The sequence below is a fragment of the Ostrea edulis genome, chromosome 6 (genome assembly GCF_947568905.1).
Source record: "Ostrea edulis chromosome 6, xbOstEdul1.1, whole genome shotgun sequence".
Classification (NCBI taxonomy): domain Eukaryota; kingdom Metazoa; phylum Mollusca; class Bivalvia; order Ostreida; family Ostreidae; genus Ostrea; species Ostrea edulis.
Window position 1 is genome coordinate 7,105,276 of NC_079169.1, and position 21,586 is coordinate 7,126,861.

At 35.3% G+C, this 21,586-nt stretch overlaps 1 protein-coding gene across 1 annotated transcript in view; it reads right to left on the reverse strand.

Moving 5' to 3' along the window:
- Positions 1–3,390: 3,390 nt before the first annotated feature.
- Positions 3,391–21,586, reverse strand: part of LOC125645442 (uncharacterized) — a 39,586-nt gene continuing 21,390 nt past the window's right edge. The window contains exons 19-41 of the mRNA XM_056141454.1: positions 20,927–21,052; positions 20,540–20,665; positions 18,518–18,652; positions 15,798–15,920; positions 15,028–15,297; positions 14,356–14,478; positions 13,741–13,866; positions 12,800–12,937; positions 12,408–12,520; positions 11,513–11,577; positions 11,347–11,361; positions 11,061–11,227; positions 9,923–9,989; positions 9,524–9,647; positions 9,282–9,337; positions 8,782–8,969; positions 7,243–7,312; positions 7,110–7,153; positions 6,276–6,426; positions 5,555–5,787; positions 5,167–5,246; positions 4,871–4,921; positions 3,391–4,763 (exon numbers count right to left, since the gene is read on the reverse strand). Of these exons, the coding sequence (XP_055997429.1) occupies positions 4,740–4,763; positions 4,871–4,921; positions 5,167–5,246; positions 5,555–5,787; positions 6,276–6,426; positions 7,110–7,153; positions 7,243–7,312; positions 8,782–8,969; positions 9,282–9,337; positions 9,524–9,647; positions 9,923–9,989; positions 11,061–11,227; positions 11,347–11,361; positions 11,513–11,577; positions 12,408–12,520; positions 12,800–12,937; positions 13,741–13,866; positions 14,356–14,478; positions 15,028–15,297; positions 15,798–15,920; positions 18,518–18,652; positions 20,540–20,665; positions 20,927–21,052 (2,615 nt within the window). The 3' untranslated portion in view covers positions 3,391–4,739. The remainder of the gene's footprint in view (positions 4,764–4,870; positions 4,922–5,166; positions 5,247–5,554; positions 5,788–6,275; positions 6,427–7,109; positions 7,154–7,242; positions 7,313–8,781; positions 8,970–9,281; positions 9,338–9,523; positions 9,648–9,922; positions 9,990–11,060; positions 11,228–11,346; positions 11,362–11,512; positions 11,578–12,407; positions 12,521–12,799; positions 12,938–13,740; positions 13,867–14,355; positions 14,479–15,027; positions 15,298–15,797; positions 15,921–18,517; positions 18,653–20,539; positions 20,666–20,926; positions 21,053–21,586) is intronic.

Below are 21,586 nucleotides of genomic sequence, written 5' to 3' on the forward strand. Positions count from 1 at the left end.
CAGGATTTTATTTCACTCAGTGGCTCTAGCTAGTGAAGTTAAACCTGTTCAGATTTTGAGGGATATCAGGCCTGGATTTCTCGAAAGAAACTGTAAACGTCGAAACTTGGACTTTTACAAGTCTGAGATTTTACTCAAATTTTGACTGCTCAAATAAAAGAAAACCCCAACTTGTTGTTAGAAAATATGATGCCTTTGTCTGGGCAATCTTCAACTGGTGGTCAGTTTTATTACAGAGTGTGGAGCTAGGCGTTCATGATGTTCCTCTACATAGAATTTATCTGAAACCAGATTTAATTACCGGGTCAGCTATCGTACGTATTCGACCTTGTATCTTCCTGTTCAAGGCGTTTCCTTGTTGCTAGGCAACGATTTATCCGGTGTCAAAGTTTCATCAGGTCTGGCCTGGAAGCTATAAAACTTTTTAAAAGCACGTTTTCATACTCAAACTCCGTGCTCTAAATCGTACTCATACTCAAAAGTGAAGGTTATAAAACTTTTTTAAAAATCATTCTCATACTCAAATTGAGTACATGATGCTCAAGATTTTTCGAGTATGATTTGGAACTTGCTCAGAGTTGTACTCCAAACAAAGAAGAGTGAGTTTGAGTATGAATACGGTAAAAGTTTTATAACCTCCAGGCCTGGCTTTGATTTCTCGAAAAAAATCTCACACTTAAGTTTGAGTTTTCTTTATTTGAGCAGTATAACTGAAGTTTTGATAAAATTTCACACTTAAGTTTCGACTTGAGTTTATTTCGAGAAATCCATGCTAAATCCCATAGTCTGTGAGAAAATCACTTCCGATGTCGCGTCCGATGATGAAGACAACGACATAATTAAATTGTGATTGGTCTTTGCTGGTCAGGACAAGGGTTACTCTGACCCATAACAACATACATGTATCTATAAAAGTTTTTCAAGGTTTTCACTTTTCACATTTCTGAAAGTGAAATTCAAAAATATTGATATTTGTGACCTACACCATGTATCGGCACAGGTATTTTGATGTTCAACAAATCTTTCGTTGGTACAGTTTTGATCATATCTCTCGTCTGATTTTCATTAAATTTATAGATATTTTATCGCCTAAAGTAGACCTTTATTTTGTTTTATTTAAGAGATAACTCGTACTGTCCGGGATTAGCAAAGTGAAGGTACATGTATTAGTAAGACATTTCATTAAGTTTTCAAACAAAATATTGGACAAACTATATATGAACTTCATATTACGCTTCCCATTTGAGGTCTGCATATATTACAAACTCCCAGCACAGAATTCTGAAATCGGTTCCACCAAACATTTCAGCAAAGACATTTATGTCTCGGATTTCATACATCAGAAGCTATTTCAATGATTTGTCAAAATAACTCGCAGAGAAGTGTTTAAAACACGTGTCACACCCTAAATAGTCGCCGGCGACGATTTGGGCATAACCTCACAACCCAAATTGTCGTCCCCCTTGCTGCAACTATTTGGAAACATACACATACACACACACACACAGAGAGAGAGAGAGACAATAAATCATTTTGCCTTTTGTTGTAGGGTCATTCTGCTGATCATGGGGTTGTTAGGTCTTGTGCGTCGCAGATTTGTTAGTGACCTCAGATTATATCATAATTAGATATTAGATTACGCCTGGCCTGTCAGCCACCGTTTGGACACCTGTGGAAACCTCGAGAAACCCCCACCCTTCCTCTTTATTTTTCAATACATTTTCCCCCGTTTGTTAACTCGGTGATCTCTCTCTCTCCCTCTTTCTTATCTATCATATTAATAACTGTTCAAATCCGTTTGGTTAATGACTAATTAAAAAAAACCCCTGACTGTTTGTGTGTTTTTTATTTGTTGTTAATGATGAAGATGACGACGATAGATAATGATGGTGGCAATTGTAGTGGTGTTGATGATACATTGTATTTATCGCATCGCACTTCTCACCAGAATGATAGTGCAATCTTGTCCCAAATACTCTGAAAAAAATTAAAATATTTCGTTCTCTAGCGAAGTTGCGGAAACCCAGCGAGCCATTATGCATACTGGTTTTACCGCAATAATATATAGTAGCAAAGATGACATATAGTCACGTGATCCATTCTTAGGCAAAACAGAGCCATCTTCATGAACTTGTTGCCAACCTCCAGCTTGTGAAAATCTCGTCACAACCCCCTTTGAGATGCAAAAAGTCTAGTCATAATGCATTACGATATTTTAGACGTATTTAGGCCTAATTGTTCCACAATGACGAGAATTTATATTATCAAGCCACATTTAACAGTAAATGTCCGTATTGTGAACTATTCTATACCAAACAGAAGTATTATAAGTTACCGTGGTACATTCTAAAAGCCATCGATTGGTGGTGTTCTGCTAGAAAATTAGAAAAAGTTTCTGCTCTAGTACAGGATGAGATATGACGGTTATAATGAAGTATAATACTCATGACTTTTGCGTTTTTACATGTATGGTCAGATCATTTCTAGCTCCAGACACAGTAGATAAGATTTGCTGTTTTACTCAGTCACTTTCCTTTACCCACAGAAGATCGTCCTTTAAAATTTTCTGACATCACAAGTACACATTGATATATATGTATTTTTCTCTTTCTCAGCGTTGACCGTTGATGTTTTCCTATCAGAAGCCATTTCACAAAAATGACTTTTTAAATATACATTTGTGTATTTTGCAAATTATCGTCAACACTTATCACTGACTTTAATAGTGCTTAATAACTTTTAATTAACTGACTTCAATAACTTTTAATTAGCTGTACCAGAGACATATTAAATGGCACATGTATATGTATGTCTCTGCCTGTACAGTACTTCGCTATCGGTATTGTTTTCATTTTCACACGCTTGCCCACTGGAACACCAAACTCCATACAGTGTCATATCTCCGAGACTATTTTATAATTCTCCTACCAACTTTGGAGTTGTAGTGCAACGGAATACATTGAGGTGACAATGGAGTGCCAACTAAACAAAACGAATCCCGAAATCAGATGATTTTTGGGTTGTTTCGTGAATATCGAGTGAAAAGCACGGCTATCTGGTCGTAAAAAGTATTCTAACACAATTAGACATCAAAGTCCGATTTAAACACAAGTCAACCATATGGAAATTTCTTTTTCCATTGAAAAGCTTTGTCTAGCTGTGTGGTACAAAGTTGCAATGACTACAATGAAGAACATTCCTATGCATGCAACAAGATACACCCCCCCCTTCACTAAAATAAAAGCAACTTGGAAAGTTGTCCATTTCACACCTGTTGCTACCAGGAAAAAAAAAATCATTGGATAGAAGCATCCAAAATGCAGTTATAAAATATAGTTCAAATTAAGAAAATTTTCCTCACATAGCAAATAACATCACAGTAATCACATATGAAGTCATAAAATTATTTATTTTCAAAATATATTGATATAAAAATATATAGTAATAGAATATTGATTGTGGATTAGCAAACCCGATATTTTAAGCAGGAATCTTGAAAACAATCACATAATTTCTGTTTTCGTCATGGTTTTTAAATGTACATAAAATTTATATACAACACAAAAAACATAAACTATCACAGGCTACTTATAGTAAATCATTATAAATGGAATGGGCAATAGTAAACATACATGTACGTCTATTTTCTGTAACAATAAACACAACGTTACTTCGTTTACCACGTAATTAGTTCCCTCATTGTATATTGCACACTAAAAACAAGCTGAGACTGGGCTGGAAAGCATTCTACATATTGATGGAGTGAAAAATTCATTAATTACTTTTTTTATACTGAAAAGTGCAAATTTTGAAGTTCCAAGAGTTCACCCTTTCCAGTTTTGTGACAAAGAAAAGGGAAATATGAAAGTAAATATTTTATCTTGCAGGTCTTTTGTTTCAGTGTTTTTTTTCTCTTCAATTTAAAAAAATAAAATGTGCAATTCAAAATAATCAGCAGTGGACGGATATGCAATATACAAATTTTAAAATGGCTACTCTATCTACTCAAAGCAGTATATTCATAAACTCTGCATTTTAATATTACAATAGCAGCTATTTATGTTTGCATTTGAATAAACACTTGATTCACAAAGTCTTTGGCATATATCTGGTGTGTGTTTCAAATTTCCCATTTATGAATATATATAAAACTAGATTGACTCTCATATACATGTAGATGAACATGAATCTATGAGTTGACCATGAAGTGCCACATTGCAGATGAAACATCTAAAAACTCTCTATAAAGAAATGAAAATAGAGGGCTAGAAATGGCTGGATTCTGTTATAATATGAAACCTTTCACACTTAAAAATATAGCTAAGGCACCATGCAAAATGGCCGGCAAGTTGACAAGTAAAACAAATGCAATGCTGAACACATCAAGAAATCTCATGCACATACAATGTGATAAACAGAAGTGAAAAAAAATATTTACAACTACTGATATCAACACAACAACACATGTACACGTATTTACTCTGAGAGCCCAATAAATTACATAAAGACTCGTCAAACAATAACGAACGTATTCGAACAATAATTGTGACATCATAAAGACTAAACAAAGTACCCTGAATTCAGGTCCCAACAAAATGGAAGTGTTCGTTGCACTAAAAATAGATCTCTATGACTGTGATATCAGCACCAATGCTAGGATCTAAATGTCAGTGACATTTATTGCATGAGTTTTCATGAACCTTTGTCCATGAGTATGTATTATGTCTTTGGTTGAATGCTTATGCATCAGATCCGAAGTCCTCCTGTAAAGAGGAGAAATTTTGTGTACGTTAGGGCAGTGTATATTTGCACCATAACAAGAATAGTTAAGTACGTTAACCGGCATACTCAATGAAAGGTGTTTATATACCTGGTATGGAGCTGTGGGCTGCTCATCAAATGTTGGGCGATCTATCCGAAACTGTAACGGAAATCAAGGACACGTCAATATAAAACTCTAGTGAGGTGCATTGAATATTTTCAGTGGATCCACAGAACATAAAAAAAACCCAAAGTATTCAAGGACAACAAATGATCCAAAGACAATAATGTAAAGTATTCAAAGACAACAATGTAAAGTATCCAAATACCTATAATCAGTCTTCAAACAGCTGAAACTACGATGACATTTTGTATTTTCATTACCAGAGTACTGTAAAATCTTACCTCTGCCCTAGGATCCAAAGCATGGAAGAGGAAGTCCCAGGAAAAGTTAGAAGAGGGAGGAAGGTCTTCTCGTCTGGGATCTGCAAAGCAACCATAAATCTTCCTCAACACTACATGTAGCTAATCATTGTACAAATTTATCATGCCCATGAATTGAATAGTTAAGCTCAGATATGAATTTCAGGGCTGGAGGGTATATAACTTTTTGAATAGGTACCCTGTACTTATACTCAGTACTCCAAACTATACTCATACTTAATGTTCAACTCAAATCTATGTATAACTTTTGAGCATGAGTATGGATTCAGAGCAAGGATTATGGATTTGAGTAAGGGAGGACATACTCGAAACATTTTATACCTCCAGGCAAGAAAAAAATATCACTAACCGAAATGAGAACTGTCATTGAAGTTGTCCACTTGTTGTCTGTAAAACTGGTTCCCATAGTTATAGGGTAGTTCCCCGAAATCCTCCTGTTGTCTGTGAGATTCCACAATATCTCTTGGCTGCTGGCCAAACGGAGAGGCTCCAAACATGCCAACTCCTAAACCACCATAATGATGAAGTTTGTGTCCCGAAAGTTTAGAATTCACAGAGCCAAATGCTTCCCTTATGTGGTATCTACAAAACAAATACATGTACACTGTACGTCCATATTTTTATAATTCTAGTAAGTTGCCATCTTAATAATGCCTGAACATGTTGTATTTTCAATGAAATCTTTAACAAACACATACTAGCTTCTTTCTCTTTTAAACACATCAGACAGTAGATTTCGATCATTAAAAGTGAAAAAGAAAATTTTGGGGAAAGTTGTGAATCAGTTCCTTTAAGAGAAAAGGTTGATTATGTTCAAATATTAACAGACAACCATCAATCACAATAGGTCATCTAGGTCACTCTGATGACTTAATCCACAAAATAAAAAATGTTAACATCAAATTAAACACTCAAAATGTACATTAAACATGTAATTTCTTTTTTTGACACATTATATTTAGCAGTCTATATTGAAATAAAATAATTTTGAAAGCATGCTATTTCTGCAAGAAAGAAATCAGCTTGGTGTCATATAAAAAGTACATTCATTATTAGCTGGAAATACTTACGGATCCACGGATGAAAATTCTGACTCCGTGTCTGATCTACGTTTGTATCTGCGACACAGGAGGCACATTAGTATCAAGGTCAGCAGGAATAAGATTAGGGCCAGTGGGAGTCCGAGACCCAGGCCAAAAATCAGGTCAGTGTTGGAGGGTTCTGTAATGGTCAGGTATACAATGGAATGAGTGGTCACAAGAGTGCTAAGCATCAATTCCTCACATTTACATCAATCTCAACATACAAGTCTGATAAGGTGAATATTTTCAATATACATGTATGTATATGTATCTATAAATAAATTTATTCTAATTTTGGGCCCAGAGGGAATAACAGCAATATGTGTGTGTACTTCTTCATCACTAATTTGCTCATAATTATGCACAGCAACAAGGTATTTGTAGAATTAATCCTTATATGTGAAATTGATTTATTCAAAGCTATTTTGTGAAAAAAAAGATTACTGTGGAATAACCAACTCCACTCCCTGCTTCCATTTTTTAAATGGGGCTTAACTCCCTGGAAATCAATTTTACAGAGTCCACCTATTGTCTGACAATTTATAAATCCTTATACAGAAAATATTAGCATATAATCTTATTAAAACTGGTGTTACAATTCATCAGTGTTACTGCATGGAGAGAATGCATTGTAAATGTTAAAAAAAAATAGCAATAGCATTTTTTCCTTCTGGAAAAAAATAATATTAAACCATCAACAACACTGGGATGTGAAACACTATCATTCTGTGTTATACACCAGTGACACACACAAACAACTGAATTATAACGCATATATATATAACCTGTAAAATCGTAACAGAAGCCCCTATATGTACTGACCTGTAGTCTGTGTGGGGGTGGTGGCTGTCGTGGATGGGGTCTCCCTGTTAATGAAAGAAGTAGATATCAACTAGAATGGACACTCAGTGGAGTTAGAAACACACACAAACAACGAGGGACGAAGTATACTTACACACACTGGTAACGGTTTGTCACAAACTCGCACGTCTCTTGGACAGAACAATTGTAGCAAATAACGGCAACTGTTTAAACAAAGAAATAATAAATTTACAGTGGATCTCATACAATCCTGCACACGGGCAAATTTAATTTTTATCTTAAATCATAAGAAATGACTTTGAGTGAATTTAAATTTGGATGAAATCATTCTGATCCCCATCTGTATGGGCATGCTTAACATGGAGTGAAAGCAACACTGTATATAGACATGTATATGGTAATCTTTATAGTTTTGCTATGCTTGGCAGACAAACCCAAACTGTAAAATTTCTTCCATTATTTATGCAATTTATATGCATAAATGATTTCATGCAGATGAATGTACTGATAATATATAAATATATGTTGTTTTTTGAAGATAAACTTTCCTTTAGTAGTATTGAATAATTTCTCCCTATGGGAGTCTCTTATTTGTGTATATTTAGGATGGACCATTTTGATTGGTTGAAAGCTGCATTCCCTTTGGGGCAGCATTTACCAAGAAATACAGTCTGTATATAATTGTGTTCATGAATTCAGATAGAATTTACATCAAATACTTTAGTTTACTTGCACTTAAAAGCAAGATGTAACCCTACTTAGAACATTGGACACATTGAAGTCTTTGCTTAATAGGGGCTATTCAAGGCAAAATTCCTGGACTTATTTTTACACCGTGTGGGGATGCCATTGTTTATATGTCGGCATGACTGTGTATGTACATATATCAGAGATTGATTGTATGTCTGTTATAATGAACATGTTTTTAGTTGGACAAAGTTTTGTACGCCGTCTTGGACGTTGAACTGTTACCTATATAAGTCTGACTTACCAAGATTAGAACTGTTGTCTATATATACATGTAAGTCTGACTTACCAAGATTAAAACTGTTGTCTATATAAGTCTAACTTACCAAGATTAGAACTGTTGCCCTGACTTATTGAGATTAGAACTGTTGTCTATTTAAGTCTGATCACTTACCGAGATAAGAATTGTTGCCCTGACTTATTTAGATTAGAACTGTTGCCTATATAAGTCTGACTTATCGAGATAAGAACTGTTGTCTACTTAAGTCTGACTTACCAAGATTAGAACTGTTGTCTATATAAGTCTGACTTATTGAGATTAGAAATGTTGCCCTGACTTATTTAGATTAGAACTGTTGTCTATTTAAGTCTGATGACTTACTGAGATAAGAATTGTTGCACTGACTTATTATCGAGATTAGAACTGTTGTCCTTACTTGCCGAGATTATAACTGTTCTCTATATAACTCTGACTTACCGATATTAGAACTGTTGTCTATATAACTCTGACTTACCGATATTAGAACTGTTGTCTATATAACTCTCACTTACCGATATTAGAACTGTTGTCTATATAAGTCTGACTTATTGAGATTAGAACTGTTGTCTATATAAGTCTGACTTACCGATATTAGAACTGTTGTCAATATAAGTCTGACTTATTGAGATTAGAACTGTTGTCTATATACATGTAAGTCTGACTTACCGAGATTAGAACTGTTGCCTATATAAGTCTGATTTTTAAGTTTGACACAACTGGAGCTGACCGTCAGACAATTTGGACTGTCCACTTTCTGGTAAAGTTCTTGAGCCGCTGTCCTGATGGTTGGTTCAGTTACGCTGGTTTTCATCAACACCAAGGCAGTGATCTGGGTTTTACTGTTTGAAAGCTCCCTACATTTAAAATTTGTGTTTTAAATATACATTCTATGTAAGTTTTTAAAAAAAAATCTGGCACTGTAGATTCTTAAACATACACAAAGAATTTATTATCGTTTAATATCATGTGAGGCATCACTCGTGAAATAAAATTACTCGCTTTTAATTTTCTGTTGCTAAAAATACATGTAAGAACTCTTGATTAACAGACAAAACGCAAATTCATGTTCACACGATATGATGTAAATAAGTCATTTTGTCATATTAAGTACTCTCATTAAGTAAGGAATCTTCAGTAATTCTGTTTCAGGATTCCCTACGTCTTACCTGAATGCACTGACATATATTTCTTCTATATTTGGGGAGGACAGGGTTTTCCTTAACTGTAATTAAAATAAAAAGATTTGATTCAAGAAAAGGCTAAACATCGAATCGTATTTCCAAATTAAAAACTTTTAAACTATCTAACATTATATGTGCCAATATAAAGCATAATAGAGGGTGATAACCTAAAGAGTAGAATTAGTTTACACTTGATAATGCAATGGATGTGATAAGTAGCATCTTACTGAAGATGAAATCTGGTCTGAGTATTCTTTAAATCTCAAGTTGTGTGAGTCATTGAAGGCAGACTCAAAAGTGGTCTCCAAAGACAACTGAATAGTCAAAGTGTTTTCATCTGAAATTGGATCCACATTCATGTACAATTGTATGAATATAGCACAGACACAACAGTTCTAAAATTGTATTCAATACTACATAGACTTGTATTACACAGTCTTTTGATTGGAGATCTTTAACAACAGACAAATTCTAGCAAAAAAATTAATTGACATCATACGCTTACCTGGTGGAGCCCTAAAAATAGAAAAATAACATGGGTATTAAATTCATGCTTTAAATTGAGATCAAACTCTATCATACAATTGTAAAACCAGTTAATTCTACAGGTTGAAAACTGCAGTTACCTGCACTGATAAGTTGTTTCATTATAGATATAACACGATAGTGGACACTGGATACAGACAGCTGGCTCTACAAATGGAAATACACTCTACATAAAAAAAATATCATCTTGCAAAAATTATCAACTCACTCTTTAATAATTGGGTTAGTTATCATTTTTGCTTCACTTTTATTATTGGGACTGAAGGCAATTGTTCTGGGAAAAAGTGTGTACCATGATAGTCTGATAGAACAGCGGCGTTTTGTACGATAGTCTGATAGAACAGCGGTGTTTTGTACTATGATAGATAGAACAGAGGTATTTTGTACGATAGTCTGATAGAACAGCGGTGTTTTGTACGATAGTCTGATAGAACAGCGGTGTTTTGTACGATAGTCTGATAGAACAGCGGTGTTTTGTACGATAGTCTGATAGAACAGAGGTATTTTGTACGATAGTCTGATAGAACAGCGGTGTTTTGTACGATAGTCTGATAGAACAGCGGTGTTTTGTACGATAGTCTGATAGAACAACAGTGTTTTGTACGATAGTCTGATAGAACAGCGGTGTTTTGTACGATAGTTTGATAGAACAGCGGTATTTTGTACGATAGTTTGATAGAACAGCGGTGTTTTGTACGATAGTTTGATAGAACAGAGGTATTTTGTACGATAGTCTGATAGAACAGCGGTGTTTTGTACGATAGTTTGATAGAACAGAGGTATTTTGTACGATAGTCTGATAGAACAGCGGTGTTTTGTACGATAGTCTGATAGAACAGCAGTGTTTTGTACTATGATAGATAGAACAGCGGTGTTTTGTACGATAGTCTGATAGAACAGCGGTGTTTTGTACGATAGTCTGATAGAACATCGGAGTTTTGTACGATAGTTTGATAGAACAGAGGTATTTTGTACGATAGTTTGATAGAACAGAGGTATTTTGTACGATAGTTTGATAGAACAGAGGTATTTTGTACGATAGTTTGATAAAACAGAGGTATTTTGTACGATAGTCTGATAGAACAGCGGTGTTTTGTACGATAGTCTGATAGAACATCGGTGTTTTGTACGATAGTTTGATAGAACAGAGGTATTTTGTACGATAGTTTGATAGAACAGCGGTATTTTTAACCATGGTTAGACATAATTGTCACTTACCTTGACTAGGTCCTACACTGGGTTCCTGTAGCAGACTGTATGGAGAAGTTGACACAATGATTTTCGTCTGACGTAGATTCACTAAAGTTGAGCTGACATTGGCGACATCTTCTGCCGTTTTGTCACGATTGAGCAGTAGGTAGAACTCAACTGTTGTGTCCCTTGACCTATCAAGGACAACCAGCAAATACATTATTCTTTAACAGCTGTAATCAATTTTGCCTAAAATCCATTGCATACCAATCTATTATTAAAATAGATAACTATATATGAATGATGGACTTACTGCACTGCACCGGTCCTGTAAAAGAGATACAGTAGCATTATAACGATGCAGAATATATTGTTATATGTTAAATAATACATCAAAAAGTAAATAGAAATGTAATTAACTAAGACAAAGACATGATAAATTACTTACTTACCTTCAACAGATACTGAAAATATCTTACCTAAATTTAGTTACTACAGGTATGGCACTTTCTAAACCAGGAGTCATTCTGAATACATCCTTCAACTGTAACAACAACAAGAAAACAATGAGATGATACAAAATGATGATACAATAATGAGATGATACAACAATGAGATGATACAATGAGATGATACAACAATGAGATGATACAATGAGATGATACAACAATGAGATGATACAACAATTAGATGATACAATGAGATGATACAACAATGAGATGATACAATAATGAGATGATACAATGAGATGATACAACAATGAGATGATACAACAATTAGATGATACAATGAGATGATACAACAATGAGATGATACAACAATGAGATGATACAATGAGATGATACAACAATTAGATGATACAATGAGATGATACAATAATGAGATGATACAATGTGATGATACAACAATTAGATGATACAATAAGATGATACAATAATGAGATGATACAATGTGATGATACAACAATGAGATGATACAATAATGAGATGATACAATGTGATGATACAACAATGAGATGATACAACAATGAGATGATACAATAATGAGATGATACAATGTGATGATACAACAATTAGATGATACAATGAGATGATACAACAATGAGATGATACAATAATGAGATGATACAATGAGATGATACAATGAGATGATACAACAATTAGATGATACAATGATATGATACAACAATGAGATGATACAACAATTAGATGATACAATGAGATGATACAACAATGAGATGATACAATGAGATGATACAATAAGATGATACATAGCAGTTATCATTTCATTGTGCAGTTCTGAATGTTTTACACCTCAAAACAATTTCCTCACAAATATATAAAAATTGAAAATGTTGTAACAACTCTTGCTTACTGAGTCCTCAAAGTCCTTTTTGGTGTTTTTGTATGTAATGCTTGGCGGGTAGGACAGGTCGTTTTGGAATGGAAAATCGGTGGTCAAGTTGACCAGGATCTTATTGTCCAAAGCTGGAAATAAAAATGTGTCATGGCTCAGATTATCAGTTGTATCATACAACAATATACTTGAACTTCGGTATCTAAAATATCATGGATATGTCGAAGTGATTTGGAAGTTCCAACCACTTATTCTTTACGCATTTTACCCTTGATATCTCGAATCCGCGGATATCTCGGCCATCGAGTTCAAGATAACGAGGTTTGGTTGTATTTGTAGTCACTAAACCCAACAATACTTGTGAACAAAAGTTAACTCTGAAATAGTGGCTTGAGAAAATCAATACGCACCAATACAAGTTTTGTTGTCACTGGGATCAAGCCTTGAATTAGAATCGCAGTAACATTCAGGGATTCCATCAGTAATCCTACAGGCATAGAGGCAATCCAGCGACTGGCCAGTGGCATTACAGGGATCATAAGCAGGATCTGAAATGTGTATCATATAATATTACAGGCACTAAAAATATTGCACTCAATGGTAGTCTTTACAGAATCAGATTTACAATCTCAAACGTGTGCCATTCTTCAGTACTTGGTAGTCTTACAACGATCAGTTCCTGAAATTCTTCTAGTACAGGGGCAAATCTTAAGAGGCCTTACATGTGAAAAGAATTATGCCAAAAAATAACATCTTAAAGTTACTTAAAAAGATTTTAACCAAAAAAAAAAGAAAAAAAAGAAAAAGATTTCACCTTAGAAAGTAATAAATCAATGCTAAGAAAATCTGTTTCCTCTTTATGGAGACCCTTGTGACCTGTACATGTAATTCAGACATCCTGTCACCTACTTTAATATTACACATTCAAATCTATTACAGTTGAGGCAGCATTAAGTCAGGAGGGATTGTACAGCTTGGCTATACCTTTGATACAGGTTGTCATACCTTTGATACAGGTTGTCATACCTTTGATACAGGTTGTCATACCTTTGACACAGGTTGTTATACCTTTGACACAGGTAGTCATATCTTTGATACAGGTAGTCATATCTTTGATACAGGTTGTTATACCTTTGACACAGGTTGTTATACCTTTGATACAGGTTGTTATACCTTTGACACAGGTTGTCATACCTTTGATACAGGTTGTCATACCTTTGATACAGTTTGTTATACCTTTGATACAGGTACAGGTTGTCATACCTTTTGTACAGGTTCTCATACCTTTGATACAAGTTGTTATACCTTTGATACAGGTTGTCATACCTTTGATACAGGTTCTTACTATTACCTTTGATACAGGTTCTCAGGTCATTGGCCAGAGAGAATCCTGGATAGCACTGACAGTGGTAGCTTCCGACTGTGTCCACACAGATTTGTTGGCAGTCACTGGTCTGCAATTTACACTCATCCACACCTAAAACATGACTTACACATTTCAAACCATGAAGTGCAATGTCTGATGTCGCTATATGTACTTTGTTCATCTGTTCCTCTAGTCTTGGCCAATTAAGGAATAATTGGTGTGATCAATTGATTTGAGCATGTGGAAATTCGAATTTACATAAATACCAGAATTGTTTTTGTATGAAAAATTAATCAAAGTTCATCCCCTTCTACCCACAAAACAAGATGCTTAATTGCTTACATTTTCCACTATTCCTTACAAATTTTCCTTTGCCTAAAAATGACATATCATTCATTCCTATTCAATTATCACACCAGTAATCTCGGCACTCTGTAGTGACATCACAAATTTAAATTCTTACCATGGTGTCCATGCGAATATCCTTACATTGAGAAGTACATGCATATGGTTTATCATAGACTTGAGAATACAAATACATGTGGATTTCAACACAGAGCTTTTTGGTTACAAAATTAACTGCTGTAATCAAGGTCTTACTCGTGCATGTTTTGTTGTCATCTTGAAGTTGGAATCCATCACTGCAGGCGCAGCGGAAACTACCAGGGAGGTTGTGACAGCGTTGTGAACAGTCGTGTTGGTTTGTTTCACATTCATTAATATCTACAAAGTGCACGTCATTTTTAACTTCTATCAATCATACATTGCACGCAGAACTAAAATCTGCATAACATTCAAACTCATTGTCGCAAACCACAATTCTGAGTCCACATACACTCTCAAACTGAGACGCACCCATCGGTAACTGATGATGAATCAAATCTTGCTTTATTGTAAATTCCTAAATATATGCGACGAATTTATTATCGCTTAATTTCGCGAAAAACATCACCCGCAAAAAAATATTTCTTGCTTTATTTTCATATTGCTAAATAACTGCAAAAACATTTGACTCAACAGAGCACTCGCAAATTGATTTTCTCGTGATTTGACGTCCACGAGTTATTACGCGATAATAAGTACCCGTGTTAAGGAATCTACAGTACTTAATTATCAATGAACATTAACCAGAGTTACAATTTGAAATCCAGAAGTTAACTATAGTCTACACATTGAAAAACATTCACAATTACTAATAAAACACTAAAATTATTTGCGAATATCAAACTGAGCCTAAAGTTGTAATCGTTTCATGTTGAACAATTTGCGTACCTGTACACGGTCCACTTCGACTAGCTGAGGCCCTGGTATATCCCGAGTCACACAGACACACATAGGATGGCTCTCGGTTGACACACTGCGAGTTCTCTCCACAGTCATTGGTAGAGGTGTTACTACACTCGTTTATATCTGTAGAACACAGTGTACCGCTCCAGCCTGGGTTACAGACGCAGCCCCTCAGAGAGTCACAGTACGAAGCTCCGATTCCACAGCTACACTGGTTCTCACAACTGGTTCCCCATCTGTCTGTCTCATTACAGCCTGAAACACAACAGATAACAACATCACTTTTCCTGAATCACGCTTAATTATCTGTACAATTAATCTTTACAGAAACTGAATACATACATAAAGAAATCAAGATGGAACCCGTAATTTACTCAGTAATATAAGGAGGTATGCAACACCAAAGAAATTTAATATGGATGAAGAGTGGAGGATATTTCCAATAATATTTTGAAATTGAAAACTTTCATATTAAAATTTTACTTTATTTAGTCAGAAAATGATGTTTTAGTAGAGAGCAATCTAAAAAATTTTAAAATCCCCTGCTGGACTCAAACCAGCGATCTACAGTTCAGCAGTCGACGTGCTAACTTACTGAGCTACTCAGCTAGGCAATGAAATTGGAAAATAATAGAGAAATATCGCTGATATTTACATTTTCATCCATATTTTAAAAGGAAGTCAGCCATTATAACGATGTAGAGTACCTCCATAATCTTGCTTAAATGAAAATGAGGAACAAGCGATTCACTTACTCTGACAAGTTTTGCTGTCTGCCAGGAGGCCGGAGGCTGTGGGACAGGAGCAGAAGAATCCCCCCGCTGTGTTGTTACAGGTGTCTGAGCAGCCATGTGTGGACCCAGCACACTCGTCAATGTCTACAAGATGCACACAATGATGTACGTCAATAGTAACAAAAAAGTCCTACACTGAAGAAAACTCCACAGAGTATGTCACAGGCTAAACTTGTAAGTGGAGGTTCTCAGTGTAATGTACACGTGTTGAACAGACACCTGACAAGATAGGAAACTGTACACAAGCTTAGATATTGAAATAAAACTGCGATCAGTGTAATATACACACCTGACAAGATAGGAAACTGTACACAAGCTTAGATATTACAATAAAACTGAGATCAGTGTAATATACACACCAGACAAGATAGGAAACTGCACACAAGCTTAGATATTGAAATAAAACTGAGATCAGTGTGTACACGTGTTGACAAGATAGGAAACTGTACACAAGCTTAGATATTACAATAAAACTGAGATCAGTGTAATATACACACCTGACAAGATAGGAAACTGTACACAAGCTTAGATATTGCAATAAAACTGAGATCAGTGTGTACACGTGTTGACAAGATAGGAAACTGTACACAAGCTTCGATATTGAAATAAAACTGAGATCAGTGTGTACACGTGTTGACAAGATAGGAAACTGTACACTAGCTTAGATATTGAAATAAAACTGAGATCAGTGTGTACACGTGTTGACAAGATAGGAAACTGTACACAAGCTTAGATATTACAATAAAACTGAGATCAGTGTAATATACACACCTGACAAGATAGGAAACTGTACACAAGCTTAGATATTACAATAAAACTGAGATCAGTGTGTACACGTGTTGACAAGATAGGAAACTGTACACAAGCTTAGATATTACAATAAAACTGAGATCAGTGTAATATACACACCTGACAAGATAGGAAACTGTACACAAGCTTAGATATTGCAATAAAACTGAGATCAGTGTGTACACGTGTTGACAAGATAGGAAACTGTACACAAGCTTAGATATTGAAATAAAACTGAGATCAGTGTGTACACGTGTTGACAAGATAGGAAACTGTACACAAGCTTAGATATTACAATAAAACTGAGATCAGTGTAATATACACACCTGACAAGATAGGAAACTGTACACAAGCTTAGATATTGAAATAAAACTGAGATCAGTGTGTACACGTGTTGACAAGATAGGAAACTGTACACAAGCTTAGATATTGAAATAAAACTGAGATCAGTGTAATATACACACCTGACAAGATAGGAAACTGTACACAAGCTTAGATATTGAAATAAAACTGAGATCAGTGTAATATACACACCTGACAAGATAGGAAACTGTACACAAGCTTCGATATTGAAATAAAACTGAGATCAGTGTGTACACGTGTTGACAAGATAGGAAACTGTACACAAGCTTAGATATTGCAATAAAACTGAGATCAGTGTGTACATGTGTTGACAAGATAGGAAACTGTACACAAGCTTAGATATTACAATAAAACTGAGATCAGTGTAATATACACACCTGACAAGATAGGAAACTGTACACAAGCTTAGATATTGAAATAAAACTGAGATCAGTGTGTACACGTGTTGACAAGATAGGAAACTGTACACAAGCTTAGATATTGCAATAAAACTGAGATCAGTGTGTACACGTGTTGACAAGATAGGAAACTGTACACAAGCTTAGATATTGAAATAAAACTGAGATCAGTGTGTACACGTGTTGACAAGATAGGAAACTGTACACAAGCTTAGATATTACAATAAAACTGAGATCAGTGTAATATACACACCTGACAAGATAGGAAACTGTACACAAGCTTAGATATTGAAATAAAACTGAGATCAGTGTGTACACGTGTTGACAAGATAGGAAACTGTACACAAGCTTCGATATTGAAATAAAACTGAGATCAGTGTAATATACACACCTGACAAGATAGGAAACTGTACACAAGCTTCGATATTGAAATAAAACTGAGATCAGTGTAATATACACACCTGACAAGATATGAAACTGTACACAAGCTTAGATATTGAAATAAAACTGAGATCAGTGTGTACACGTGTTGACAAGATAGGAAACTGTACACAAGCTTAGATATTGCAATAAAACTGAGATCAGTGTAATATACACACCTGACAAGATAGGAAACTGTACACAAGCTTAGATATTGAAATAAAACTGAGATCAGTGTGTACACGTGTTGACAAGATAGGAAACTGTACACAAGCTTAGATATTGAAATAAAACTGAGATCAGTATAATATACACACCTGACAAGATAGGAAACTGTACACAAGCTTAGATATTACAATAAAACTGAGATCAGTGTAATATACACACCTGACAAGATAGGAAACTGTACACAAGCTTAGATATTGAAATAAAACTGAGATCAGTGTAATATACACACCTGACAAGATAGGAAACTGTACACAAGCTTAGATATTACAATAAAACTGAGATCAGTGTAATATACACACCTGACAAGACAGGAAACTGTACACAAGCTTAGATATTACAATAAAACTGAGATCAGTGTGTACACGTGTTGACAAGATAGGAAACTGTACACAAGCTTAGATATTGAAATAAATTTTTAAAACTGAGATCAGTGTAATATACACACCTGACAAGATAGGAAACTGTACACAAGCTTATATATACCTTTGCATGTTGTAGTGGTGGAATTGAACTGGAAGCCCTGGTTACAGAAACATTCTGGTTTTTCAGAGTCGTTCAGTGTACATCCGCCATTACTGCTGTCACATGTAATGGGGGAACCTTCACAGGGATTGGAGGCTGTACAAAAACAGGCATAGCACCAATCAAACAGATCCGATTTTCACATTGGACAAACGCAGTGTCTCTTAAAGAACTCTTCCTTACAAAATGACCTAGCTTATATGATATTCAAGATTTTCCTTTCAGAGTAAATCCATGTTAATACACTATTAGTAGCAGCAATTAAGTTTATACATTTGTATTATAATGTAATTGTACTCTTTTTTTTTTAACATGTGGTACTTATTTCCACTAAGTCCGCAGTCACATAAAATCTGTGTAATTTCATCCTAGCGGATTTAAAATATGTAAGCTAATTTCACGTAAGCTATGTATACATCTCAGCAGAATTCCGTACCAGCAGATCAAAACCAAAAATGATAATGCACGAAATTATGAATCCTTGAAATTAAATATGTCAACAGTGAATGAACCGTTGTTTTCAAAAGAATTTTTTCCATTAACTTAAGTATAATGCTTGCACTTTCTACATTATTAAGATGTGCTATATTTTGGGGGTGACATTAATTATTTTCTCATTTGTTATTTGTAAATGCTGACTTTAACAGTCGCAAACTGAGTTTAATGGTAAAATGGATGTTTGTGACCGTTACATCAGCATTAACAGTTGTAAGTAACAAATGAGAAGATACCTATTCCCATTCTAATGCAACTTTTGCACTATTGCTTGATGTGTACATTTTGTTTTGTTGAGCTTTGCTTTTTTGTTATATGGAACACAACACAAAATATTTTACGTTTGATTTATGCTTTGGCTTCATTCCATTATGACGTCAAAATGGAAAGCTTTCCGTTTCTTTAATGTTCGTTTAATTTTCTCAGAAAAATGTGCATTAGCCAATTAAAATGCAGATTACAAGACAGTTGCATCAGAATGATCCAATCTGGGGGTCAAGAGACAAGCTATATTTTGGGGGTTACATTATGAGCTATATTTTGGGGGTTACAATATGAGCTATATTTTGGGGGTTACAATATGAGCTATATTTTGGGGGTGACAATATGAGCTATATTTTGGGGGTTACAATATGAGCTATGTTTTGGGGGTTACAATATGAGCTATGTTTTGGGGGTTACAATATGAGCTATGTTTTGGAGCATATGAGATGAGCTATATTTTGGGGGTTATAATACAAGTTGTGTTTCGGTGATTACAATATGAGCTGTATTTTTGGGTTTACAATACATTAGCTGTATTTTGAGGGTTACAATACAAGCCATATTTTGAGGGTTATGATATGAGCTATATTTTGGGGGTCACTACATGAGCTACATTTTGGGTTACAATATGAGCTATATTTTGAGGGTGACAATATGAGCTATGTTTTGGGGGTTACAATACAAGCTATTTTTGGGGTATCGAGATGAGCAAATTATTTGGGGTCACGAGACGAGCTATATTTTGGTGGTCACGAGACAAGCTATATTTTGGGGGTCACGAGACAAGCTATATTTTGGGGGTCATGAAATGAGCTTTATTTTGGAGGTCATGAGACGAGCTATATTTTGGGGGTCACGAGACGAGTATACTTTGGGGGTCACGAGACGAGCTATATTTTGGGGGTCACGAGACGAGTATATTTTGGGAGTCACGAGACGAGTATATTTTGGGGGTCATGAGATGAGCTATATTTTGGGGGTCACGAGACAAGTATATTTTGGGAGTCACGAGATGAGCTATATTTGGGGGGTCACGAGACGAGTATACTTTGGGGGGTCACGAGACGAGCTATATTTTGGGGGTCACGAGACGAGTATATTTTGGGGGTCACGAGATGAGCTATATTTTGGGAGTCACGAGACAAGTATATTTTGGGGGTCACGAGATGAGCTATATTTGGGGGGTCATGAGACAAGCAATATTTTGGGGTGTTTATGACTTACACTTGTTACAGATTCTTCTGTCATCCTGTAGGGTGTACCCAATGTTACACCTACAGTTATAGCTGCCCTCTGTGTTGATACAGTGATGAGTACACAGATCAATCTGTAACTCACATTCGTTCACGTCTGGAAGTACAAAATACATCAAATAAAAATATTGTTTGCAGAGGACACAATCTGTTCCGAATTGTGAAGAACTTCAACTTAGAGCCTGCATCAGTAGGGAGTAGGGCAGTCAATAGTGACAAAGTTGTTAATGGTACCTGTAAATTATCAGAAATTTAACTGACTTTATTTTGTACTTTGAGTTTAGTAAAAGATATGTACTGGGGAGGATTAGTATATCTTGTACATTACATCACAGGCAAAGTGAAGAGAGCGTGATACCTTGGCATTGTCCATTTGTCTCCCTTTGATATCCAGATTTACAATCACATCTGTAACTTCCTAGCGTGTCAACACACACTTCCAATACTGTACAGTTATAGAGAGAGGCAGCACACTCGTCGATGTCTGTAACAAACATTCAATATCATACAGTTATAGAGAGAGGCAGTACTCTCGTCAATGTCTGTAACAAACATTCAATATCCTACAGTTATAGAGAGAGGCAGTACACTCGTCGATGTCTGTAACAAACATTCAATATCATACAGTTATAGAGAGAGGCAGCACACTCGTCGATGTCTGTAACAAACATTCAATATCATACAGTTATAGAGAGAGGCAGCACACTCGTCAATGTCTGTAACAAACATTCAATATCATACAGTTATAGAGAGAGGCAGCACACTCGTCAATGTCTGTAACAAACATTCAATATCATACAGTTATAGAGAGAGGCAGCACACTCGTCAATGTCTGTAACAAACATTCAATGTCATACAGTTATAGAGAGAGGCAGCACACTCGTCAATGTCTGTAACAAACATTCAATGTCATACAGTTATAGAGAGAGGCAGCACACTCGTCAATGTCTGTAACAAACATTCAATGTCATACAGTTATAGAGAGAGGCAGCACACTCGTCAATGTCTGTAACAAACA